This window comes from Amborella trichopoda, chromosome 6 (assembly GCF_054954075.1).
Source record: "Amborella trichopoda isolate Santa Cruz 75 chromosome 6, AtrichopodaSantaCruz75HAP2 v2.0, whole genome shotgun sequence".
NCBI lineage: Eukaryota > Viridiplantae > Streptophyta > Magnoliopsida > Amborellales > Amborellaceae > Amborella > Amborella trichopoda.
Window position 1 is genome coordinate 50,434,354 of NC_142341.1, and position 27,524 is coordinate 50,461,877.

The following is a 27,524-nucleotide window of genomic DNA, read 5'->3' on the forward strand; positions in this document are numbered from 1 at the left end:
AAAATGGAGAGTGAAAGAGTACTAGTCATTTGATAAAGGGCGAGAGATAAAGAGAGAGAGAGAGTAAAATCTTAGAAATGTTTAGGTGTAATTAGTCAACATCCATTGCTTTTTATTGCTTTTTTGAAGCATTGGTCATTCTAAGGAATATTTTTTTGGAGCATAGGTCAATTAAGGGTATTTCAGGAAATATTTTAACTTCTCTCTCCTAATTTATTTTATCTAAAATAGGAATAAGTCTGGTGAGATCCTGGGATGTTCACTCCTTCCCCACTTTTATCAAAGAGCGGATAATCGGAATACCCACTCCATAAAAGCCCTTTATTATTGAAAATAATTTCTAAAATACCCTTATCCTTTAAAAAAGGATAACCCTACTCTTAAAAAAACAAAAAACAAAAAAAATTGATTTTGAACCAAAAAAATAACATACTTCATTATCTAAAAAGTGAGGTTTTTAAAAAGATGCAACCTTAAACAATCCAATTATAACTCGGGGACCGCAAGTGTAGAAATTTAATCCCCGTTGTATGAAACAATTTTCTTAGTTTGAAATCAAATCAAACAATATAGGTATAATACTTTCCCATAACTTAATTATCTATTTTTTATTGATTTACAGTAATAGTTATACTGAATTTTGGTGTAAACAATGCAGTTTATGAGCTGAAGCTGAACAATCAAGGAGTTTATAAATTATATACAAAAAAGAAATATAGGAGAGTATTGTCAAGACAGCCTATAGGGGTAATTTAGAAATTAATTGGATAAGTAGAGGCCTTTGTTTCATCTTTCATGGACAATGATTCAGAGAAGCGAAATGAAATCCTGTTTGGAATCCGAGACTATAAAAAAGCTGAGGTTACAGAGAAAGGTGGTACAGAGCAAATAATGGTGGTGAGAAAAAGCGAGAAAAGCCATTAAAAAAGAGGAAAGAAAGGGGAAGAAAGAAATGAGGAAAGAAACCCAAAAAGTTGGTTTATTTTTATTTTATTATTCCCTGTAATAACCAGCAGATTCACCATGAAATACTTCTTCCTGCCTCCATTCATTCCCAGGTACTTATACAGCTGTTTCTCTCTCTTAAAAGGTGTTGATTTTATCTCTAAAACCCATGTTTTGTTTATCTCATACAGTTCTTTTCCTCTCTCTGAAATAACTTATGCATTAAGTGTTCTTAGTCCAGTATCTGTTCACTAATTGGGATAGGATCTTATCCATTCATCAGAACAATGGTTGGGTTCAGCATTATGAGATGGTTTATTAAATTTTCTCATTGCATTTATAGTCAAATTTTCCAGAAAGTTTGACATGGGTAATGGAGTATATAAATGTTTATGGAAGCACACCATGTAATTATAACCTGTATTATGATGTTTCTTTTTCAACTCTATATGAGCATGAGCCATATATTCCTTTCATGAATGTGCAAATGTGGCGTAAAGCGTTTTTTTTTTTCTTTCAATTGTTGGGTTTTTTAATTTTTTTCTAAATCTGTTTGTTAGGAAGTATTTGATATATTGGAGAGTATAGAGGAGCTATGGGGGCTTTAACTTGTTGGAAAGGTAAGTTGTCGAATCTGGACTATTATTCGAGGACATTGACAGTTATTTTTTCTCTGTGATTTTTGTTTTGCTGCCATTGATAAACTCATTTAGGTTTTTATAGGGATCTAACCTCATGGCTATGTTTTCGTTAAGTACTAGCTTGTTCTGCAGATATTCTGATTTGAATACATGACTGTATCTTGTTAACGGACTCTAAAAAAAAAGAATACATGGCTCTATCATTAATGAGTAGATGAATGATTGACCTTGTTAAAACTATACGGCACATGTCTTTATTAATATTTTTTATCATAGATTATTTTCCTTTTTGCTTGATACGATGCAGATAACATGTCCATGACTATGTTTCTTGAGAACTAATCCCTGCTATTGGGAAGAATGTTGTGTAGGCTTACTGAGTTTTTCCTCTTCCTCTCTCTTTCTCTCTCACTATTTCCCTTTTCTTTTTTACTTACTTCTCCCTGTCCATCTTGGAGCTGTAAATCTGGTGGTGCATTTATTTTAACAGTTTTCTGTAGAGGATTCTTTTTATAAAAAAATCAAAATAGTGTTCATGGCAATCTGATATAGTTTTTGTATCGAGATGATTTTTATCGTTTCCCATTATATCTTTTCGTTTTCATGTTCAATTACTCAAGCTTAATGATATCAGCATAACAGTGAATTCATAAAGTTTCTCATTTACATTTGAATGCTGTGGATGATTTAGTGATTTTTCTCGTAAGTCTGACCTGGTGATTTCTATGGTGTTTTATGGAATTGTTTTTTAAACAGGTTATGGGTATCATTGGTTTCTCCTCTTTGTTTTCTGGTTATCTGGATTTCGAGATGGAAGGGCTCTTAAGGCAGCCAATGAGCCTGAATTGTCTGGTGGGTCTGCTTTTGTTCTTTCAGATCCACCGATTGGTCTCTTTGGACCCATTGAGATATCACCTGCTGTTGTTCCACGCTACCCTTATCCCCTTGAACCCCTGGCGCCCATGTACCCATCCTTTCCAGCCACTTACCAGCCTGTCTTAACAGGTAGTGCCAAAAAAATGTTCATTTCCTCATTATATATATATATATATAAAAAAAAATTAGTTGGGAGATTTCAAGTTGGATCTTCTTAATTTTCATTCTATCTTTGCAAAATGAGCGCACCTCTACCACATTTCTCAGATGAAATATGACCCACCTTTTGTCCCTCTCTCTCTTGCTTTAGTTGTCTCTCTTGAAATGAACTGTTGAATTGGTGAAGAAATTTCAACATGGGTTTCTTGTTTTTCATTTTGTTTTGACTTGTATGGTGAACTCTTCTCTTATGCAGGGAGATGCCCAGTTAGTTTTTCTTTAATTGATGGTATCCTTGACAAAACTGCATCAGATTGCATTGCACCTCTAGCCTCATTGGTGGGCAATGTGATATGCTGTCCCCAAGTTTATAGTTTGCTTCATATTTTCCAAGGGGTCTACAGCATGGAATCTGGTTCATTGGTCCTGAACAATGCTACTGCAAATGATTGCTTCTCAGATATTATGAGTATTTTAAGCAGTAGAGGTGCAAATAACACTCTCCCGTTGCTTTGCTCTGTGAGTTCATCAAATCTCACCGGTGGGTCTTGTCCTGTCAAGGATGCCCATGCATTTGAGAAAATGGTAAGCTGATATCACTATTAGTATAAGGAAGACAAGTATATATAATTTAATGAACTATGGAAAATACTAGTGGTGTCACACCATCCAATAAAATGAGTGGATGATGATATTAACTGAGTGGGACCCACCATTAGGGTTATGTCATGTTCTGTGGGTCCCAGACTCCCTCCAAAACTGCATCTTATCATTTAACTGAATGGTGATGACCCCATTGGATATATCTCTAGTCCATAGTCACAATTGTTGTTGTTGGTATTATTCTAATTTTTATTCATTATGAATAGGAAGCCAAATTTGAGTAGGGACATTCTAGTTCTAAGGTCTGTGAGTTGATTGAGTCACCAGGTAAACACAAGCAAATTGCTTGACGCTTGTGGAACCATTGATCCCCTCAAAGAGTGCTGTAGACCTCTTTGTCAGCCTGCCATCCTTGATGCTGCAGTGCGCCTTGCTTCAACTGCATCGAGCATGTTGGAGAATGGTGGTCTGATAGGGAGATCTTCAGGGGTTGATGTTCTTGGTGATTGCAAAAGGGTTGTGTATGCATGGCTTTCTAAAAAGCTCTCTCCTGATGCTGCCAACACTGCTTATCGGATGTTATCAGGCTGCAAGGTCAATAGAGGTACATCTCTACTCGGTTTTGGGTTTATTAAAGACGTATGTGATATCAAGATATCACTTGTTTCGCAGCTATGCATTTTTTGGGCTAATGTCTCTCAAAAAATGCCTTTTCCGAACCTTTATTCTCAATTAATGTTAAATGTGGATTATAATTGTGTAATTTTTGTTAGTTGATCTGAATGATACGTTGTCTGTCCATAGAGGATTTCTAGCTTATTTTGTGGGTTGAAATAATCGTTATGTGTTGTTTGGTTTGCACTGGTATAAGTGCATATGTTACATCAAGTTTTCATGGAAGGGCTAAAGCGGCTGTTCATCACAGTCCAAGAGTAGGTCACCATTTGTCACATATAAGTAGCTACGATCTATATGTTACAGTGGGAAGTTGAATCATAATACAATATGAGTGGGTTTATTACCCTATTGTGCACTGCAAGTGTCACAATCTATGTAGTTTAAAATCGGGCTGACTAAGAAACTTCTACATACAATTTACTCAATCTACAACATAAGAAAGTTGTCGCTAAATTTGTAAAATACCTCCTTCAGTGTTTTCCTATGGTCCTTTGTTCCTATGCCTTGCTACTGCATTTCATTTTTTCTACATTAGTCCCTCGTTCCTACACATTTCTGGATTAGTTGCAGATGCATGAATGGACATAATATATTATGTAGTAGTCTAAGGCCCTGCTTGGATCACGTATAAGTAGCCATAGTTGGCTTTATACACACACACCTCATTACGAGATGTTTGTGCACTTGTGTATGTGAACAAGTCAACTTTGCAGATTAAGTGGGACTTGCCGACCATGGGTTAAAGCTTTAGAAAGTTGCTTACACTCGGAAATATGGCATCCTCGTTGGTGACTTGTATGCACCATCCAAAGTAGCCCTAAAGTAATTGACAAGTGGGGATTTCTTGGCGTCCTTCTAGAAACTTGTGCACCTGTGTATGGAAAAACTCAAACCTATTGGTATGGGTTATTTCTTCCTACTTAAGTTGGGGTAAATCCCTTTCATGGATCCAAGATGATTAAATAAAAAGCAATTGAGATAGCAGTTTGAGAAAGTGAAGCCCAAATCAGTTGTTCGTCAAATAACAGTTTTACTCCCTGACCAATTCTTTTCTCGCATCGCATTTTGTTTATATACGCTCGTAAGACAAAACTTTTGTATCATCCAACTCATGCGCGCATATTTGTACATTTTTCTCACAATCAATACAATACAGATATTCTCAAAAAAAAATAATCAATACAAATACAGATAGTTATACAAAAAAACGGGAGGGAAGTGGAGCCCAGATCCTATTTGCAGGTTTTAAACTGCAATGAAACTTTTGACTGGTGTGAGGGGAGCCTTCAAGACTGTTAGGTCTTCCCAAAGTGTCTTATGATCATTTCTAGTGTATGGAATACTCTGATTGTTATAAGTAATATAGTGTGATTAAAAGTGTTATTCCTAAAGTATTATTGATACTATTTCTATACAATATTTTCACTTAAGTAGTTCCTTTAAGCCCTTTGGTTCCTTTTAAAAAAGAAAAATATTTTGATAGGGTCACCTCAAAATGAGTAAAGCCTCGCCTCGAAACTCATCGAAATTGCAGTTCTAGCATCGGAAAACCTTCAAATTGATAATCTCGGCACCTTGACCATTATGGTTATAAAAAAAAAAAGATTTCAAGCCCTAAAATTAGTGTATATTATAACATATTTTCTAGACTGTCCATTTTACCCTAAAAATAAGTGTTCATGGATCCGCAAGATCTGTACCATTTTGTGAGCTTCAGATTTTTGTTGTCTGTGTTGAAAATTGATTTTAGATCCGTCATGGAGCCCAAAATACTTGCCGGATGAGGATTCGAGGTGAGGCTTTACTTTGTTTTCATATAGCCTAGGCCTTATAGAAATTGCATCCTTAAAAAAAACTGTCGATTGGTACTTTCATGTTGAACTTTCATGGTTGCTCACGAGGTAATGCGGAACCAGCAGGCATAGGTGCAGGTATGTGGAAAGATACGAGAGGCATTGTGATGTTATATTTGGGCCCTATGGGTGTTTGGGACTCTACTATAGTCGAGGGAAATGTGATTCTCGAGGGACTTGAAAATTTGATTATCATTATTTGGTGCCCTAATAGTTTAAGCAATTTGTTCAAAATGTGATTCAATGAGATGGCAAGGTGATTGGTTCCCTTTGGAGCATTAGCCGCTTCATTCTAGAGGTCATTGATTTGTATGATAGTCAACCCTTTCACTTTAGCCATGTCCCTTGTGGCTGATGTGTTTACTAAGGAAGAAGTGAGGTGTCTCCATTGTCATGGGGAGCGCCTTCCTCGGGGGACGATCCCGCTCTGGCAAGATGGTTCCATCTTCCTAGGGCTGATTGTCCTTGGGAGCTTGCTTCTGATTATATGGGACTTCAATCCCATTTAGCATGGGATCTTGACCCCATTTAACATTAGACAATGATCCATAATGATTAAAAGCATGATGAGATGATTTTTCTCGTAATTGATCTCTGATTGGATGAATTGTCAACTATAAAGATGACCATAGTTGCTAACCCACTGATCTATGGGAGGGTATGTGTGCGTGTGTCTTTTTAAATTTGTTGATTACTTGATTATGTGCCTTATGCTGATGCGAGATTGGAGAGAGATCACAGTTGTGGGAGATAGATCATGTTGTTGGGACTTGGTCAGGAGAGGGATAGAAATGAGGAGCCGAGGGATCGTGAATGGCTGCAAGATCCATATGTTTGGGAGTGGTGTCCGTACAATGCATATGGCGATCCCTAAATATTAGGGATCTTGACCCCAACCTTTCGGGGATCTTGATCCTGACCTTTGGGATCTCGATCCAATCTTTTGGGGATCTTGCTCCGAACCTTGAAGAGTGTATATGGTCTAAGACTCTACATACTCTTTAAAATATGGATCCCTTTGTTTATAGCTAGTAAGCAATTCAAGTATATTAAAAGTATAGCTGCATTCTAGCAAGCGTGGAAATCATTTTGGTTGTTATCTTGGTCTTTAAAGTGTGATCGAGATCCCGTATAGTGGGGATCGAGATCCTGAACAGATGCCATCAAGATCCCAAAATTTAAAAATCAAGGCACTTTGTAGATCCCTTTCTAGAAATGCAGTAACGAGATTCTGGAGCGGGATCGCCACCTAGGTTGGGAGATCCCAACAACTATGAGAGATATCAGGTTTTCTTGGACATTATTACAAGACCACAATGGTCTATGATAAATCTTGTCATGGCCATACAATCTTAATTTTTTCAATTATGGGATTCTCTCGCAGCAAAATTAGTGTGTGTATGACGTTAAAAAATGAATCATTTGATTTTTAAGTTTTTATAATTTCACGCCATTTTACCCAATGTGCTCCCATGTACAATCACTTGTTTTTTTAAGTTTTTTCAAGTTCTCTATCCTGACATGCATTCCCGGGAGCACACACACACACATACATATATATACATGTACATGCATACATATATCTTGGCAGCGCTCCAGTGACGCTCCCATACAAGCAATCCTGTGTGCTCTTGATGTAGGGAACTTTAGGCAAGAGATGATCCCCAGCTCCCACTCCCTACACAATGGGTGTCCCTCCTCTGTTTCTTGTTTTGCTATTTAGTTATGGGATACCTTCATTCCAGCTGTCGCCATAGTTGTAAATTATGTTTTCTTTAATTAGTAAAGTTACCATTACCTTTTTTTTTTTTAATGCAATCATTACTTACATGTAACACTATATTAGATTAATTCTTTGTATCTAACATAATATATAATTCTCTTTCTATCCAAAAAAAAAACATAATAAATAATTCTTGTTACTATCTGATATATAATTTTAATCTTTTCTAGACAAGTTTAAGGTGTTGACAATTATGGCACTATGTTGCTAGTCCAAGACCTACCGCTGAACTATCCAAGTTAAAAAAAAAAAAAGTAAAAAAAAAAAAAAATGGAATTTTTTTTGTTTTGGGAAAGAATATCATATATCCTACTAAATGTGAGGGGGTATGACTTTTAATAGAGTGGAATGGTGGACCAGGATTTGTGTAGCCGACCCCAATTAATTGGAAAAAGGCTATGATGATGATGATATCATACTAAATGCAGTATACAAGCATGTAGTCCAAACCATTCATGCTCAACAATGGATGATTGGGATGTAATGTGCTTCTGCCTTTAGCAGACAATTTCAGACTTGAGCTGTTGAAAGCTTCATTTCAAATGTCTATTTGCAAGATCTAGAGTCCATATTACCCTTGAATGCTCTATATTCTTAGATGACAAGCTTGCTTATTTGGGGACTGGAAGGCTGTTGCCCTCTTAAAACAAAAAAGGTGTTTTAGAGGGACATGCATAATGAAGGGTGGGGGAAGAAAATTGGCATGCTTTGCAAGTTAGATATCTAAAGGTGCCCCTCTTTTTTTTCTGCTTAGTATGGGGCTGATTGGCGGCAGAATGGACATGACCTGGCTTTAGAAGCCCTGTTCTTTATGTTGAAAACTTTTCTATTAGATGTTTGGTAACTGGAACCAACACTTTATATGATGCACCCTATTCGAAGCGTGGCCACTGTATTCTAGTTTCCATGTGGTCATCAGGAGGGATTTCCATGTCCATTTCGTACGAAGATTCATTTAGTTGTGCAGACCAAACCTTCACTGCTTTGGCTCTATGGGATAATATTCAATGGGATCCACCTTGAGGAGTGGCATTCATTGTGGATTACTTTTGATCTCAAACTTCTTGGGGGATAATATCTCATGTTAAGTGTGTGGTTACTGATCACGCATCTTCCATGGCATCACCCTTTATGGTTTGAGTTGGGGGTGATAACATGAATAACATCCTTTAGGACTTAGGTTAAAGTTTGAGTTAATCCTTTGAGGAATAGCATCTCTATAAACCTGTTTGAGGACCATAACACAGGATCTCAGGAATTGGAATTAGCCATGATGGGACAAATCGAGGCATGTTGGTTGTATTTTTGAAGTGCATTTTGGTATATGAATTTTTTGGTTTTTGACAATAACTAACACGTAGGCAAGTGGAAATAACTTGAGGGGTGGCATTCATTGTGGATTACTTTTGATCTCTAACTTCTTTGGGGATAATATCTCATGTTAAGTGTGTGGTTACTGATCAGGCATCTTCCATGACATCACCCTTTATGGTTTGAGTGGGGGGAGATAACATGAATACCATCCTTTAGGACTTAGGTTAAAGTTTGAGTTAATCCTTTGAGGAAGAGCATCTCTATAAACCTGTTTGAGGACCATAACAGGACCTCAGGAATTGGAATTAGCCATGATGGGACAAATCGAGGCACGCTGGTTGTTTTTTTGAAGTGCATTTTGGTATATGAATTTTTTGGTTTTTGATAAGAACTAACACCGAGGCAAGTGGAAATGTGCATAATACCTTGAGGGGTGGCATTCATTGTGGATTACTTTTGATCTCTAACTTCTTTTGGGATAATATCTCATGTTAAGTGTGGGGTTACTGATCAGGCATCTTCCATGACATCACTCTTTATGGTTTGAGTTGGGAGAGATAACATGACTAACATCCTTTAGGACTTAGGTTAAAGTTTGAGTTAATCCTTTGAGGAATAGCATCTCTATAAACCTATTTGAGGACCATAACAGGACCTCAGGAATTGGAATTAGCCATGATGGGACAAATCGAGGCATGTTGGTTGTATTTTTGAATTGCATTTTGGATATGAATTTTTTGGTTTTTGACAATAACTAACACCTAGACAACTGGAAATGTGCATAATACTTGGCAAAATGAGAAAAAAATGAGAAAAGGAAAACAAGTGTAAAAGGAGATGGACGATATGGAGAATAAGGGAAAGGTAGGAGATGTAAAAAAATGAATGTGCAACCGGAAGCATTCTACATAGCCTGGGTTGTTAGTGAATTTTGAGGAGAGTAATATTTGGCTGAATTGATTGTTTTCTACTGAACCAAGAATTGAAACTGCTCTTCTGAAGAAGCCGCACTTTGGAAGTGCACTTTTTGAGACGGTGTGCTTTGCGACTGCATTTCTAGTGAAGCTGCAGTTTGGTTTAGTACGAAGGGCTATGGCTCTATGATTTGACATCTTTTACTTTTAGTATTTTTTAGAGAATGTTATGGATATTGGTTACTGGGGAGAAAGTGCTCTTTGGTTGAAAAATAAGGCAACTTTGACAGTTTGACCTTTGCTTCAACCTGACTCACCTCATGTTGCTTCAAGTGTTTTTGATATGAGTGTAAACAACATACCTGGTTGTTTCCTTTTTTCTGTTCTCCTTGAAACGGTGTGAATTGATTCTATGATTGGATCCGGACTTATGTAGACTTGTGATTTAGGTAACACTTAATTTAAAATTACGATGAGGTTGAGTCTTGGTATGAAACTATGACAAGGGGTAGTGCTAGTCAAAACTACATCAAAATTTGGGCCTCTTGGAGTCCTTAATTTGAGGAGATCAGGGCCCTTTGTGTTGGCTTCAAAAGTTATTTGAGATTGGCCTCTTGCACTAACAATAATGCCTTCCAAGGTAAATTGACTCCGACCACAGGTAAAATAAACCAAAAAGAGGGACCCCTTAAAGCCTAAACCCTAAAATTTCGAAATCTGATGTCTTTTAAATCCTAAGAAAACCCTAAAAATAAGAGAGGGTTCACTTCATCTTTCCTAATGTAGTTTATTTTATTTTTATCTCTGGTTGCTTCTGGGGATTCAGGTTCGCCCTCAAACCTGAAAGAAGACTGGATCCCTTACTTAGCCACGTAGTGGTACCCCGTACCGTTTCGCTCCACTGCAGGAGTTACAGGCTTACCCACACCTCAAGCTAGGAAGGAGCTGCAAAAATATGGCGAGACTGAAATGTGGAACGTACACTTATATGCAGAGAAATCATTGGGAGATAAGTTTAAGAGAATGGTATTACTTCTGGTACATAGAAGATGGATGGGCTGACAAAGATTAGAGGTAGCAGACCCTAGCTTCAGGTGGATGCTAAGAGGGAAGACACTAGAGAAATCAAGCACACCAGCCTGAGACGTTAGCTCATTCAAGACTTACACTGGAGGTTTTCACACAGAGTCGAGGATGTCCTTTTCCTTTCTCTACCCTTTGTATGCATAATAAGGCCAGGCAATCTTATCAAAAAAATAATAAAGGCAAGGCACAATTATTAGAGTGGTACATTATTATTACAAATCCCATGGACCTTGTATGTATGGGCCCGTAACATATCACATGGGCGTTGGTATCACCTGGGTCCTGACAATATTGGTACATCTTTTAATTAAATGGCCTTCAGCGGAGTATTGCAAATTATCAGTGGAATAATATGGTCAGTGGAGCGGTATGATAGAGTGTCGTTGGGGGTGCAATTGCGAATAATCCCTGCTCTCTCAATCTTTTTGAAAATGCTATCTGTTGTAATGAATGAAAAGAGGTATATAGGTATACTGTATCAAAAAATGGGCTACCCACAGATTGGGAGCTTTATAGAATGCCACTCAGGAGGTGGCTGACGACAAAAAATGCCACACAGCCAAAACACAATGGGGTAGATAGGCTGGGACTAAGTGCGCATAAAAGTTCACAGCGTTGCTGTGCTGTCAGAGTGAGTTGCGCCCTCCTTAGTGAGTGAGTTGGCCTCCAATTTGCCTCCTGCAAAACTTGATTCTAAGAGATTTGGATGGGTCTGTAGATTTCGGCGATCTCGTCAAAAACATGCGAAAGTCTCCAAGGGGGGGCTGTGGAACCAGAGGTCCAAGAGAGGACATTTTTTGGCGTCCCCCTCCACCATAAACGTGGGGTTCCAGTTGGGGTTGAAGTCCCTACGACCCTCAAGGAGCGCTAGGGCCTCCGCGTGTGAGAATCCGCTAGGCCTATGTGCTTGGAGAAGAGGAAGATAGTGAGGTCTTTTTGGTTTCTGAAGATTCTGCCTATTCCAGTAGGGCAAGGGTTGCCAAGTGAGCAACCATCGAAGTTAAATTTGGTGATGCCTGGTTTCGGGGGACACCAGAGGGAGCCTCTAGGGATGCGAGGAGACCGAGAGGTGAATAAAGATAACCAGTTGAGGTGGACGTCTGCGAGAGACATTTTTGAAGCGACTGTGGTTTGTGGCCCAAAGATGACCATCGTCTGATGTGTTCCTTGAGGACCTGTCAGTGTGCCGATTGGCCTTGGAAGATTCTGTGGTTTTCTCAATCCATAGCGCCCACAGGGTGGCTGGTACTGATGCTTTCCCGAGTAGAATACCGGCATGGGCGGGATGGAAGGGAGGTAAAATGTATGGGACTGACCTCAGAGTAACCCAAGACCAATTGAACAGTTGGAGAAGAAAACCCCATAGATCACTTTCAACTTCGCAATAGATGAAGAGGTGTGCATTAGGTTCCTCTTCTTTCAAGCACATCACACATTGTTTTGGGGTTGCGATTCCCCTTCTTTGGAGTCGGTCCATGGTCTGAGCTCTTTCAGCGAAAGCTAACCAGGTGAAGACCTGTATCTTTGGTGGGATAAAGGTAAACCAGGCTCTAGCGATGGGGATGGGGTTGCTGGGGTTGGACTGTGGTTGTGTTAGAAGAGATTGGAGAGTGGTAGAAAGAGGAGACAGAAAAGGAGCCCGAGTTGACAGGGGACCAAAGGAAGTCATCTATTTCATGATCCAAGAGGGATCTCCTGAAGTTTGAAACTCAAACTCTGGTCAAGCCCTGGGGTACTGAGAGGTCAGCCACCGTGGACTCACAATTTCTTGCCAGAAGGTAGAGTTTGGGGAAGTGTTCCCTGAGGGTAGTGTGGCCTAATCATAGGTCGGTCCAAAGTTTGACTCTGTTACCGGTCCTGGGGTGGAAATGAATGTTTGCCTTGAAGTAGCTATAGGCTTTGAGTCCCCAAAACCTACTGTTTGCACGGCAATCAGGTAACCAGGTGGGGAGTTTTGAGCGCTATTTGTGGCTAAGAACTTGTTGCCACAGGTGACCCTCTTGGGTGGCTAGTCGCCACTACCACTTACTGATATAGGGTCTGGGAGTGCTATTGCTGCGATCAATATGGTAATTATGGAAGATGTGGGGTTAGTTTTGCAGAAAAGGGGAGAGATTTTTTTATTGTTAAGGTTGGTGCGCATGATGGAATTTAGAGTGCTAACTTGGATATCCTTCTTTCCTTCCTGAATCTGGGTTAGTAAAACAAATATTGAAAAGACAACATTCCAAGGTGATATTGACTTAATTTGGAATTATAAGGGAAGGAATTTTAATCATTAGGCGTCGTTTACTTAGTGGAGTTTAAAAAGCTTGATATTCGGTATCTGTTTTCTCAGGGCACATATATGATTGAAATGGTGATCTGTTGTATCAGCTCTCTAAGGCATAATAAAAATATTTATCATCAAAGAAATGCGAAAAGGTTGATATGTAAAACTAAACTATGTTGTTACTTCTTACTTGATCTACTTGTTCTTTGAGAAGATTCTGTTTGATATCAAATCCAATTAATGTAGGATTTCATCGCCTGCAGCTTGCCCATTGCAGTTCAAGCAACCGACATCAGTAATAGAAGCATGCAAGGACTTGGCTTCTATGAACCCTTCCTGTTGTAGCTCATTAAATGCTTACATCACATCAATACAGAAGCAGATGCTGATTACCAATAGGCAGGCCTTAAACTGTGCAACCATGTTTGGATCCATGTTAAAGAAGGGTGGTGTCAAGGAAAATATTTATGAGCTTTGTGGTATTGACCTGAAAGACTTCAGCCTTCAAGGTACTTGTGGATTCTTCTCATGGTTACATTGGCATTATTAGAATTTTGTTGCCTTAATCTTTTGCTTCCTATAACTTGAGATACTTGTTTAAACAATCAAGAAAAAAGCTGCAGCTGCTGGTTTATGATAGATATCACACATCCTTTATCCTGACTTGGGTCTTTTGTGTTTATGGTTTGTTGATTTTGGCATGTGGGACAGCAAATGGGCTACAAGGTTTGTGTCTCGTTGCTTGCTACTTTACATACTGTTTATCTTGTTATTCTATGGTCATACCTTTTTCACACTTGCGCTTACTCGTGCAGAGAGAGAGAGAGAGAGAGAGAGAGAGAGAGAGAGAGAGAGAGAGAGAGAGAGTACATGAACTGGACCTATTATTAATTGCATATTAATATTAGCCATCTGATGGACATTGTTGTTTCGATGTATGTTGAACTGGACCTGTTATTACTTGCGTATATTAATATGAGCCATCTGATGGACAGCATTGTTTGAATGTAGGTTGCCTGCTCCGAAGCTTGCCTACAGATGTTGTAATTGACAATTCTACAGGTGTTAGCTTTACATGTGACTTGAGTGATAATATTGCCGCTCCATGGCCTTTGTCATCCTCACTCTCCACGTTGTCCCTCTGTGCTCCAGGTGGGTCAAATATATTTTAAGGTGAAACAGAAAGTAGGTGACAATTCTTTGCTTAGATGATTTGAATTATTGAATTATTGCATTCCAATGCTTATGCTGGCATTGGAAATTTCCTTACAGAGATGTCATTGCCTGCATTGCCCTCATCTGACAAATCTGGTTTTCTTGGTGAGTATTTTTTGTATGTTCTCATGATTATATTTGTTGCAGACTTTATTGTCCATAATATGGTCATAAGGTTTTGATTTAAGTGGCATGCCACTCTTTGTTTCGAGAATGTTCAGAAAGTCTTTTTCTGGTGTTCCCAAACTGACAAATCAATACCGATCCTTTGATAGCTGATGGCCAAATACCATCTTTGATTTGCATGCTCAAATATTAGAGAATGGAAAATATTTTTAAAAATAGGAAATGAAGAATGGTTTGAGGGGAAGTTTTGAATACAACACAGCATAGGAAATAACAATACAGTCATCTGCTGTGATTGGCTACTGCTAGTATATGATAGCATTATTGGAGAGAAAGAGAGAGATTCTTTATGTACTGATCCCTTTCCGTCGGAGAGGGAGAGAGAGAGAGAGATTCTTTATGTACTGATCCATTTCCGTCGTCGGATGCAGATAACTGTTACCGGAGAGTGGACATTCGAGCACTAGTCATCTTGATCTGTATACATAGTATGCTGTTTATCAAGGGCATTTAAACACCTCCATTGAATTGGCCCACAGATTGTGGCCATCGAGTCTCCCTTAGTGGGTGCTTTGTATATCAAAATGTGGGTAGAGAGAGAGAGAGAGAGAGGGGGGCTAGGGTATCTTTTCTTTCCCTTCCCCTATTTCTGTATTTTTAGAACTTATGACTGCATCATCTTTTTCCATGTATATTAGCTGGGCTTTATTTTGTGATTCATTGGTTTTTTGAATGGAATGAACCATCTTTATGTATAATAAATACTCTATGGTCTCTTGGCTCACTGTTTCATGTAACTTGCCTTTTTCGATTTTCTAAGGAATTCACCGGATTAGATTGGGAATCTCTCATTTGGGAACCGCTGCCCTTTTAAATGCAGTTTGGGAGTATTGACTTTTGTTATGGTCAAAAGATTCATGGTCCTGCCAGAGCATTTCGAAGGTTCACTCTCACGGCACCTGTATTGGAATCATCATAATCATCCGAGTTTTATCTCAATTATCTGGGGTTGACCCCTATATACCCAAAATTTGGGATATGATCTCCTCGATCAAGTTATCAAGTTTCGGAATTCTGAAAATGAAATTGTAATATGTGCTTGAAACACGAGTCCTAGTCCCATTTTTGGATGATTGGATCTAGGTTCTTAAAAGCTGTGTAATTCTAAACTTGTACAGTTGGGAACACCCATTTGGGAGTGTAATGTAGATTCCAAAATTTCACTTTGAAAACAAAAAAAAAAAATCTTCGCTAGTGAAGTCTTTAAAGTATGATGTGAATTTGTTGTCAATATTTAACCTAGTAAAATTTCCTTCATGAAAAGGGTGGGTAAGTGTAATTATGTTCAAATGCTATGAGAAATAGTTATTTTAAAATTTCAGAGAGGAAATAAATAGGGAAATTATTGTATATATACCTTAATTTAAGCTTAATTAAAAGAAAACCTTAAGCCTTTGTTCATCTTGTCTACATCAATTTTTTTCATTTTTGGGTGTTTTTTGGAGCAAAATGACCTTCATGATGGTCTTACCACACTGTAATACATATCATTTTATATGATATTTAAAATACCGTAGCAACGTCAAATAATATTAGTAACGTCAAATAATATTACAGTATTTTAAGTACCGTAAAACTCTGGCCATACTGTGAAGCCAATTAAGGTACTTTAAGTACATTAAAAACTAAATCCCAATATCCGGCATTTGAAGTACTATAAAAATTAACCTTATTTTATACGACATTTAAAATGTTGTAAATCATTTTCTCATCCTGTTTATATTTATCTCTTTCATCTATAATTATTTCTTCTTTCTCTTTAATATTTTTTAATATTTATCTTTTCTTTCTCTCTATTTTTTTTTTATCTCTTCTTTCTCTCTCTATAATTTCATTGTCGTTTCTTTAGATTATGTCCTCTGTTTTGCATAGCCAAAGTCAGTGGTTGATTACTCTCTTTAAGGAAACGATGATGGGATTGTAGAGAGAGAAAGAAGAGATACAAAAGAATTAGAGATGAAAGAGATAAACATGAGTTTATGGCATTTTAAGTACCGTATAACATGGTTAGTATTTATAGTACTTAAAATGCCGTATAAGGGTTAGTGTAAATTTACGGTACTTAAAGTACCGTATAAAATGCCTTTAGTATTACGGTACTAAATGTACCTTATAAAATACTCTAAGCATTATGGTACTTAAAGTACCGTATAACATGCACTAAATATTGCGGTAATGCGACTACTGTAAAAGTCATTTTTGGTAAAAAAAAAAACTGAAAAATGAAAAAAAAAATTCAGACTAGATAAACAAAAGTTTGGGATTTTTTTTTTCCAATTAAGCTAAATTATAGTATATTTGCGATAATTTTCCAAATAAATATTAATTTCAATGGCCAAATGATTACATGTGCATTATAACATACCTTGACTTGGACCCAAATTCATCAAACCCTAACTGGAATTGGAAAGTGTGGGACTCAGGCTCGGAGCAGACCAGATCTGAATAAAAAATTAAAATATCTATGTATTTAAATATATTTTATATATTGGGACAATAAAATATTACCCGGATCTAGATAAAATATTACCCGGATCTGGACTTGAATAATGTCCGGGTTCAAGATTTGGACGTGGACCCGACTTACTGGGTCCAATTTTTGAACCCATATCTGGACCCGAATCGTGTATCGGGTCGGGTCTAGGTCCATTGCCACTATTTTCTTTTTTTGGGTGAATCAGCGGGGAGAGGGTCCCTACCTTGATAGGAATTCAGCCTAGGCCGTAAGAGTATTAAAGTCAGTGGGGATTTGGGCCCTTACCCTTTGGTGGGGCTCATCAATACTACCACCAAAGCCCCATGCCATTTTCAAAGTGGTGAGAATGGAGTTAGAAAGATGTCATCATGGGGCTCAGCAACACTATCGCCAAAACCCCATGCTATTCATAAAGTGGTAAATCAATAGGGATTTGAGCCCCTACACTTTGGTCAGAATAGAATCAAAGACTTCATCATAGGGCTTGGCAATACTATTGCCGAGGCCCCTTGGCACTCCCTTGCCACCCCTGCTAGGGAGTAAGTGTATAACATGTAAGAATACATAATATATGCCCATTACAGTACCATTAACCTTTATAAAATTATTAATTAAAAAAAATCGATATGTAATGCATATCGTATGCCCTTGATTCCAGGTTATAACGTAAAATATCGAATCTCTCTACCCCTCTCTGAGGACCTCCATGCGCTCTCTCTCCTTCTCCTGTTAATGCATAATCTTTCCTCAATAAGGATCTCTCAGTAGGTTATGCTAATTCAGTATAAAAGTAAAAATGCAATTGGCCATGTAATGCAATAAAAATCCAATGTTTGAGTGACTTTGAAAGAACAATTACCACTGCATCACAATTGTATGGGACAATGTCCAATCGAACATCAATTGCCCATCCCATCATATTTGGGGCAATCTTCATTCTACTTTCTCATTGTGAGGGAAAATTTCAAAACACAAGCGACAGCAGCATCTAGTCAAAATCCACTCCAAGCTGCAAAGCCAATCAATTCTCACAATAAGCACTCAAAACACAAAACTATGAGAGAGAGAGAGAGAGCTTGGAATGGCCTCTGGATCTAAGGTCATCAAGGTGATAGGGTGCTACAATATGACGTTTAGAATTATACTTCATTAAAGTGTAATATTGTTTTGAAAAAAAAAAGAGAAAAAAGGAAAGAAAAAAAAAAGAAAAAAAAAAGTAAAGAAGAAAAAGAAAAGAAAAAAAAGAGAGACAGATATATCTTTTTGCGAATCGGTGTCTAAAGGTCTGTCAGGATGGACTGCTAAACATGAATTATAATATTTTGTTTTGCTTGTGCAAAAATGCTACCACTAAACAAGAATAGTGCCATTTTTCTCTTATATGTGGAAGAATACTACGGCAACTCATTTGTATGAATTGGAAATGAGGTTGGGGCATTGGTGGTAGGGGAGTTGATACATTAACATAACATCCCACCCTCCATTCCTACCATTAACATAGCACCAAAAAAACTACTCTCATTTGTATAGAACACGTGTACAAATTGCCAAAAAATAAGCACTGTATGATAATCACAAGAGGAAGAAAACCATCTTTCTCCCTAATTCTACAATAGTAATAAGAAGAATGGCCTTAGGGATCCATCTAAACTCCCCCTAAAATTTGTGAAATCAAAACTGAAATCTCCTTTAAATAGAATAACACTCCCTTTTCATGCACATGAAGTACATTTGATTGCTTAAATATTTTGGGTTCAGATCCAGGGTTAAATAAAAGTTTTTAAAAACAAAAATGAATTATCAAACAAACAAGGAAGATGATCCTATGAGCCGACCGACTTTTCTACAAATTGCAGGTCAGATGGTCAAGATTGAAAAAATGAGATGATCTCGACAACTGAGAATAATTGACACTTTCCCTACATTTTTATTTTTTTATTTGGAGTGTCTAGATGAAAGCTGTATGTGTAAAGAAAATTCAAGATCTACGGATCTCTACCATTTTTATAAAAAAAAACGCATCAATATATAAGTCTGGCGATTTGTTGCTTTTTTTCTCCATCGTGGGCTGCTCGGCCTATATTGTTCCGTAGGCCGCTTGGCTCTTATGATCTTTTCCCAATAAAAACATCATCGTTAACATGCAGGTGGCACCCAGATGCATCCATGGGTGTAGAGGTAAGGTGCACCTTTAAATTTTATCATGGTATATAATTTTGATGTAAAATGTTTTTAGGATTATCTCAAAATCTATTTTTATATCTAATTATAAAATTTTAAATTTTAAAAATGGTTAAAATCAAGTAGATATATAAACATATGAAAATCTTAAAAATAGACGGTATAGATTATATGTTGTAAAATACACTATTTTTAAGACTTAAAATCTTTTTATTTTTTATAGTCATTAATCTCGATGTCGAGATGATCAATCAAAGGGTTTTTCAACATTAAAACTACCTTTTCCAATGGGTTTTGAAGGGCATCAGTAATTCTATATCATAAGGTAACATCGTTATATAAACTTTTGTCTTCATTAAAAGGATCATTTCCACACCTGATCTTTTCATTAAATGATGTTCCCCAAGGACATGTTTGGGTACATGAATTTTAAGGTATGGATTCCTAATATCTTGGATTTTGACAAAAGTCCACCATTTAGATTGCTTAATGACTAGGATTTTTAAAAACAGGAAAATCAAAATTATGGGAATAAGACCTACTTTCCATTGTTTCATTTACACACAAAAACTTGTTTTTTTGCATTTTCAAGGCTAATGAATTTCACTCATTAGCTCCCTCGACTCGAAACATAGGGAGCATTTGGTAGGTATGACAATTTTAAATAGAGAAAGTACTTAATATTTTAAAGAGTAATGATCCTATTGGACCCTCCCCTACCCATGTGTGTAGGACTCTAAAGGATCACCATTAAATTTGCTACGGATTTCTAAAAAAGTTATTACATAGGTGTGAGATTTGACTTTTCTATAGATCCGTACCAAATTTAATAGTGATCATTTGAGGTCCTACACACATTGGGTGGAAGAGGGTCATATAGAGATCGGTTTTTATTTTTTTAAAGAGAGAAATTATCTCAAAATTTTTAGAGAGAGAAACTATCTCAATTTTTCACTTTTAGAGAGCGAAAGTATGTTAAGCTTTTAGAGAGAGAAAACATGTCAAAATTTTAGAGAGAGAAACTATCTCAAATTTAAACTTTTAAAGTGAGAAAGTATGCTAAAATTTTAGGGAAATAAAATATGTTAAAATTTATAGAGAGAAAGTGCCAAATTTTATTAGAGAGATGAACTATCTCAAAATTTTAGAGAGAGAACTATCTCAAATTTTAACTTTTAGAGAGAGAAAGTATGTTAAAATTTTAGAGAGAGAAAGTACCCATTTTTTTACGAGAGATAAACTATCTCAAAATTTTAAAAAGAAAAACTATCTCAAAATTTTAGAGAGTATCTCAAAATTTAAGTTTTAGAGAGAAACTATCATATTTTAGAGAGGGAAATTACATGCAAATTTTTAGAGAGAGAAATTATCTTAATTTTTTAGTGAATGAAACTTTTCAAAAACTTTTAGAAAGAGAAACATTAACATATTTTAAGTTTTAGAGAGAAAAATTATATCAAATTTTAAGTTTTAGAGAGAAAGTATTATAAATTGTAGAAAGAGAAATTGTCAAAAAAAATTAGAGATATAAATATCTCGTTTTTTAGATAGAGAAACTATTTCAAATTTTGAGCTTTAGAGAGAAACTATATCGAATTTGAATTTTAGAGAGAGAAAATATATTAAAATTTTGAAGATAAAAATTATATCAAATTTTAGAGAGAAAAACTACCTAAAAAATTTTAGAGATAGAAACTATCTCAAAATTTTTGGAGAAAGAAACTATCGCAAAATTTATGTTTTAGAGAGAGAAAGTATTTTAAAATTTTGGAGAGATAAACTATATCCAATTTTAGATAGAGAAAGTACATAAAATAAAAAATTTAGATAGAAATTATCTCAAAATTTAAGCATTAGAGAGAGAAAGTATCTCAAATTTTAAACTTTAGAGAGAGAAAGAATATTAAATTTTAGAGACACTATATCAAATTTTAAAGCCCATTATTTCAAAATTTTCGAGAGATAAACTATCTCAAACTTGAAGTTTTAGAGAGAGAAAACATCTTAAAATTTAAGAGAGTAACTATATCAAATTTTAGAGAGAAAAAATACATAAAACATTTTAGAAAAAAAAGACGATCGCTAATTTTTTTAGAGAAAAATTGTTTTAAATTTTAGCTTTTAGAAAGAGAAAGTATCTTAAAATTTGAGAGAACAACAATATCATATTTTAGAGAGTGAAACTACTTAAAATTGTTTAGAGAAAGAAACTATCACAAAATTATTGAAGAGGGGAACTATCTCAAGTTTTAAGTTTTAGAGAGAGAATCTTAAAATTTTAGAAAGAGAAACTATATTAATTTTTAAAGAGAGTAAACCACCTAAAAATTTTATTGAGAGAAATTATCTCGAAATTTTTAGATAGACAATTTCAAATTTTAAATTTTGGATAGAAATTATATTAAATTTTAGAAAGAGAAATTATCTCAAAATTTTTATAGATACACTATCCCAAATATTAAGTTTTAGAAAGAGAAAGCATATAAAAATTTTAGGGAGACATGGAAGTGATTGCAAGGAAACCATGAATTTTGTATAGTTTATCCAAATAGCAGATTTCAAGAATCCATGACAAAAATCGTTTGATATTGAAAATTCTTAGATTTCTTTAGGATTTCAAATATGTAAGATTCCTAATTTTCTCCTATCCAAACCGACCTAAAGTTAAAAAAGAACGTCATTTAAGCTCCATTAACAGTGAGTTATTTATTTTCACTTCAAAATAGGTTTATACTTCACGTTAAAATAAAGACATTTATAAGACAATTTACTTTTGGTACTAGTGAGTCATAATTATCATTAGTTGTTTGATGTCAAATCCAATAGCTTGGGGTGTCATAAAGTTTGAAAAATTTTATTTTCAACTTGAAATCTAACGAATGATACCTTAGAGCCACTTGATTTGAAATGTAACAATAAAAAATAATTATAACTTCCTTAAACCAAAAGTATGTCATCTTAACCTATATACGTTTCCTAAAATAAAACCCTCATTTAATATTTAGGACAAACATAATTTGTTTAATGGATTGTTTAAGGTTGCAACCTTAAACAATCAAATTAAGCCTCCAAATTTTATCATAAATGTATCTTTGGTGTCAAAAGGATGGCTTGAAAATCTTTTTTTATTTCTAGTTATAAAATTTTAAACTTAAAAAACGGTTTACTTCAAATAGATCTATAAACACATAAAAACCTTAAAAATGGATGGTTCAAATAATGTATTACAAGATGCATTATTTTTTGAACTCAAAATCCTTTTTTTCTTTTCATATTCATACATCTCAGTGCTGAGTGATCAATTAGAGGGTTTTTAGACATCAAAACAACCTTTTATGATCGATTTTTGAGATGTGCGTTTATCCTATTTTTTAAGATTGCAACTTTATATAAACTTTTATGGTTTCTACAAGGTTGCAACTTTAGGACAAGCTTTCTATACATTCTCTACAACATAGAGGTTCTATCCTCCCCCTTATCCAGCCATCCATTCTGAATGGAGGGCTAAGATTGCCCTAATCACATTGTCATGTCTCTACACTATTTTATTTTTAATTTTTTTTCTATAAACTATTTTGACACCAAATTTTGGATATCCATTCCTCTATTAAACTTGCACTAGCGAAAAATATATATAAAAAATATATTCAATATATTCACTGAATATTTCAAGGGATATTTTGGTCATTATATTTTATCGAATAATTATTTTTAATATTTTTTTTATAGGTGCACCTAAATGAGAAGATGACACATACCAATTTTCATATTCATACAATTTGTATAAAAAAAAACTAAAAATAAAATACTTTGAGACGTCGAATCTAAGATAAAACGGTGCGTGACTCTCTTGATCAAAATTGGATGGCTGGATGGTAGGGGGAAGATAGAACTTCTATATTGTAGGGGAAGCATATAAACCTTTCAGGCAACTTTAAACAATCCTATTAAGGCGCACCTCCCAATTTTATCATAATATGTAATTTTGCTATAAAAAATTCTTAAGATTATTTAAAACTCTATTTTCATATCTAATTAGAAAATTTGAAACACTACAAATGGTTAAAATAAAGTAGATCTATAAACATATGAAAATCTTGAAAATGGATGGCCTAGATAATGTGGTGCAAGATGCATTATTTATGGGACTCAAAAGACTTTGTTTTTTTACACATTCATACATCTTGATATCAATATGATCAATCAGAGCGTTAAAACAACCTTTTCAATAGATTTTTGAGGTGCATCTGTAATCCTACATTTTAAGGTTGCAACTTTATATAAACTTTTTCCTTAGTTAAATAGTGCGACTAAACATCGGAATATTCAATATTTCATATAGAGATAATTGGTTGCTTAACTGTTAAGAGCAAATAACGAAATATTCATGGATTTTGGAACATTTTCTTGGTTGCAATGCCAAAGAAAATGAAGTAACAGGGGAGAACTGATCAACAGTCTTGGTTTTCAACTTAGTTGAGGGCATAAATTTAGAACTTAATAACCCTTGTGTCTCAAATAAAACATGGATTTCAATGACCGTCATCCAATTTTTGGCTTTTAATTTGTAAGATAGTTGCTTTTATCACAATTTTAATTCATATTTATTGTTGATTCCGACTTAAATTTTGAAATAAGTGATCACCAAACTCAAATTTCAGTCCATTATCCCCAATTCACTCTTCTTCTCTAGTAGCCCTAGAAGAACCAAATTTAAAAAAGGACCAAAGCATCCGCATTTCCCTTACCAGTTCCAAAAACAAGAGTTTGGTGCAGTGGAGGAATCTGTCAATCTGTCCAAAGAAAAAGTAGAAGACTGTGGCGGTTGCGCTAAGGATCCACGGGGAAGAAGGGCAAGAGATTCCGGTACGCGGGAATCGGATTCTGATGAGAGAGGGCCAGAAGTTGGTGAGAAGGGTGGCGAAGGCGAGGGCGAGGACGAGAAAATGTACTTCTCATGGTTGGGGCCTACACTGATAGGTAAAGGGGAAGGTGGGGTGGGAGGAGAGGAGGATGGAGATCCTGAGCCAGAGCTCATGATCCCCACATTTTAAAAAGAAGGGCAAAAGAAAAATGAAAAAGTGAGGTTTTGATAGCAAGAAAAAATGGGAAAAGAAAGCTAAAAAGAAAACAAGGAAGCCTTTTGCAGCTTTGAAATGGGACTATGAAGAATGGGTGGTTTGAGGTTTGAGGTTTGAAATACAGTTAGGGGTGACTTCCTTTTGGGCGCCACCTACTGGTCACCCCCAACGGTCAAACGAACTTTCAAACTTCTGATCCACCTTGAGTGGGGGGTTGGCATTCATTGTGGATTACTTTTGATCTCTAACTTCTTTGGGGATAATATCTCGTGGTTACTAATGAGTCATCTTCCATGACATCATCCATCCTTTATGGTTTGAGTTGGGGGAGATAACATGAATAGCATCCTTCCTTTAGGGGTTAGGTCGAAGTTTCCTTTGAGGAATAGCAACTCTATAAACCTGTTTGAGAACCATAACAGGACCTCAGGAATTAAAATTAGCCATGATGGGGCAAATCAAGGCATGTTGGTTGTGTTTTTGAAGTGCATTTGGTTATATGAATTTTTTTGTTTTTGACAATAACTAACAAGTGGAAATGTGCATAATGCTTGGCAAAATGAGAAATGGAAAACAAGTGTAAAAAGAGAGGGACGATATGTAGAATAAAGGAAAGGCAGGAGATGTAAAAAAATGGATGTGCGCATTCTTCACGGTCTGGGTTGTTAGTGAATTTTGAGGAGAGTAATGTTTGCTTGAATTGATTGTTTTCTATCGAACCAAGAAGTGAAACTGCTCTTCCGAAGAATCCACTTTGGAAATGCACTGCACTGCACTGCACTTTTTTAGACGGTGCGCTTTGCGACTGCATTTCTAGTGAAGCCGCAGTTTGGTTTTGTAGGAAGGGCTATGGCTTGACATATTTCACTTTTAGTATTCTTTAGAGAATGCTATCGATATTTGGTTATTGGGGAGGGTGTGGTCTTTGGTTGAAAAATAAGGCAACTTTGCTTCAACCTGACTCACCTCACAGTGTTTTTAGTATGAGTGTAAACAACATAACCTTTTTTCTTTTCTCCTTGAAACAGTGTGAATTGAATCTATGATTGGATCCGGACTTATTTAGACTTGTGACTTAGGTAACACTTCAACTTAAAAATTAGGAGGAGGCTGAGTCTTGGTATGAAACCATGACAAGGGGTAGGTAGTGCTAGTCAAAACTACATCAAAATTTGGGCTTCTTGGGGTCCTAAATTTGAGGAGATCAGGGTTCAAAAGTTATTTGAGATTGGCCGCTTGCGCTAACAATAATGGCTTCCCGACCACGGGTAAAATAAACCAAAAAGAGGGAGGGACCCCTAAACCCTAAAATTTTGAGATCTGATGTCTTTTATATCATAAGAAAACCCTAAAACAAAGAGAGGGGTTCACTTCATATTTCCTAATGTAGTTTATCTCTGGTTGCTTCTGGGGATTCAGGTTTTCCCTCAAAGAAGACAGGATCCCTTACTTAGCCACGTAGTGGTACCCCGTACCCTTTCACTCCACTGCAGGAGTTGCAGGCTTACGCACACCTCAGGCTAGGAAGGAGCTGCAAGAATATTGCAGGAGTTACAGGCTTACCCACACCTCAGGCTAGGAAGGAGCTGCAAGAATGTGGCGAGACTCATGCACTTATATATGCAGAGAAATCATTGGGAGATAAGTTTAAGAGAATTTATTACTCCTGGTACATAGAAGATGGATGGGCTGACGAAGCTTAGAGGTAGCAGACCCTAGATTCAGGTGGATGCTAAGAGGGAAGACACGCACACCAGCCTGAGAGGTTTACTCATTCGAGACTTAGACTGGAGGTTTTCACTCCCGCAACGCAAAAGATGATTCTAAGAGATTTGGATGGGTCTGCAGATTTCGGGCGTTCTCGTCAAAAACATGGGAAAGTCTCCAAGAGAGGACATTTTTGGAGTCCCCCTCCACCATAAACGCGGGGCTGGCTCCAGTTGGGGTCAAGGAGCGCTAGGGCCTCCACTTGTGAGAATCCGCTAGGCCTATGTGCTTGGAGAAGAGGGAGGTCTTTGAAGACTCCGCCTATTCCAGCAGAGTAGGGCGAGGCGAGGGTTGCCAAGTGAGCAACCATCAAAGTTAAGTTTGGTGATGCCTGGTTCAGGGCGAACACCAGAGGGATGCGAGGAGACCGAGAGAGGTGAGTAAAGATTATGTTCGGAAACTCGGTGTTTCCAAACTGACAAATCAATACCGATCCTTTCATAGCTGATTACCAAATACCATCTTTGATCAGCATGCTCAAATATGAGAGACTGAAACATATCTTTAAAAATAGGAAATGAAGAATGGTTTGAGGAGAAGTTTGAATACAACACAGCATAGGAAATAACAATACAGGCATCTGCTGTGCTGTTATTGGCTGCTGCTGGTATACGATAGCATTATTGGAGGGAGAGAAAGAGAGAGATTCTTTATGTACTGATCCCTTTCTGTCGGATGCAGATACCGTTACCGGAGAGTAGACATTCGAGCACTAGTCATCTTGATCTGTATACATAGTATGCTGTTTATCAAGGGCATTTAAACACCTCCATGGAATTGGCCCACAGATTGTGGCCATCAAGTCTCCCTTAGTGGGTACTTTGTATATCAAAATGTGGGTAGAGAGAGAGAGGGGGACTAGGGTATCTTTTCTTCCCCTTCCCCTATTTCTGTATTTTTAGAACTTACGACTGCATCATCTGTTTCCATGTATAGTAGCTGGGTTTTATTTTGTGATTCATTGGTTTTTTTGAATGGAATGAACCATCTTTATCTTTATGTATGATAATACTCTGTGGTCTCTTTGCTCAATGTTTCATGTAAGTTGCCTTTTTCGATTTTCTAAGGAATTCATCGGATTAGTTGGGAATTTCTCATTTGGGAGCCACTGCCATTTAAATGCACTTTGGGAGCATGACTTTTGTTATGGTTAAAAGGTTCATGCTCCTGCCAGAGCATTTGGAAGGTTCACTCTGTCGGCACCTGTATTGGAATCATCATAATCATCCAAGTCTTATCTTAATTATCTGCGGTTGGCACCTATATATTCAAACTTTGGGGATATGATCTCCTCGATCAAGTTATCAAGTTTCTGAATTCTAAATTTGAAATTGTAGTATGCGCCTAAAACACAAGTCCCAGTCCAAATTTTGGATGATTGGAACTAGTTTTTTAAAAGCTGTGTAATTCTAAACTTGTATAGTTGGGAGCACCCATTTGGGAGTGTAATGTAGATCCAAAAATTTCACTTAAAAAAAAAAAAATCTTCGCAAG

The 27,524-nt window shown here is 36.5% G+C and overlaps 1 protein-coding gene, 1 long non-coding RNA gene and 1 other non-coding gene across 12 annotated transcripts; 2 read left to right on the forward strand and 1 right to left on the reverse strand.

The window, feature by feature from the left end:
* The first annotated feature begins 876 nt into the window (after positions 1-876).
* Positions 877-15,249, forward strand: LOC18448752 (GPI-anchored protein). 10 transcript variants are annotated; one of them, XR_016057227.1, is made up of 10 exons: positions 877-1,058; positions 1,506-1,565; positions 2,343-2,591; positions 2,878-3,206; positions 3,552-3,828; positions 13,371-13,633; positions 13,836-13,850; positions 14,136-14,276; positions 14,397-14,444; positions 14,897-15,249. XR_016057227.1 is itself a non-coding variant. In XM_011630445.3 (10 exons), exons 2-10 carry the CDS (start codon positions 1,541-1,543, stop codon positions 14,977-14,979), a joined length of 1,413 nt encoding a protein of 470 aa, XP_011628747.1. In that variant the 5' UTR covers positions 877-1,058; positions 1,506-1,540; the 3' UTR covers positions 14,980-15,249. The 10 variants fall into 10 exon arrangements, 7 of the variants coding, with proteins under 7 accessions (XP_011628747.1, XP_088725248.1, XP_088725251.1 ...); XR_016057229.1 differs by having other exon boundaries at positions 1,510-1,565; XM_011630445.3 differs by having other exon boundaries at positions 13,388-13,633.
* Positions 15,250-16,832: 1,583 nt separating this feature from the next.
* On the reverse strand, positions 16,833-24,357 carry LOC18448751 (uncharacterized). The gene is made up of 3 exons (XR_002283453.2): positions 23,931-24,357; positions 17,861-18,010; positions 16,833-17,727 (listed from the first exon to the last, which is right to left on the reverse strand). It is a non-coding gene; the product is annotated as an uncharacterized LOC18448751 (transcript).
* Positions 24,358-25,596: 1,239 nt separating this feature from the next.
* LOC148781847 (uncharacterized) lies at positions 25,597-27,062 on the forward strand. The gene is made up of 2 exons (XR_016057230.1): positions 25,597-26,406; positions 26,712-27,062. It is a non-coding gene; the product is annotated as an uncharacterized LOC148781847 (long non-coding RNA).
* The last annotated feature ends 462 nt before the right edge of the window (positions 27,063-27,524 follow it).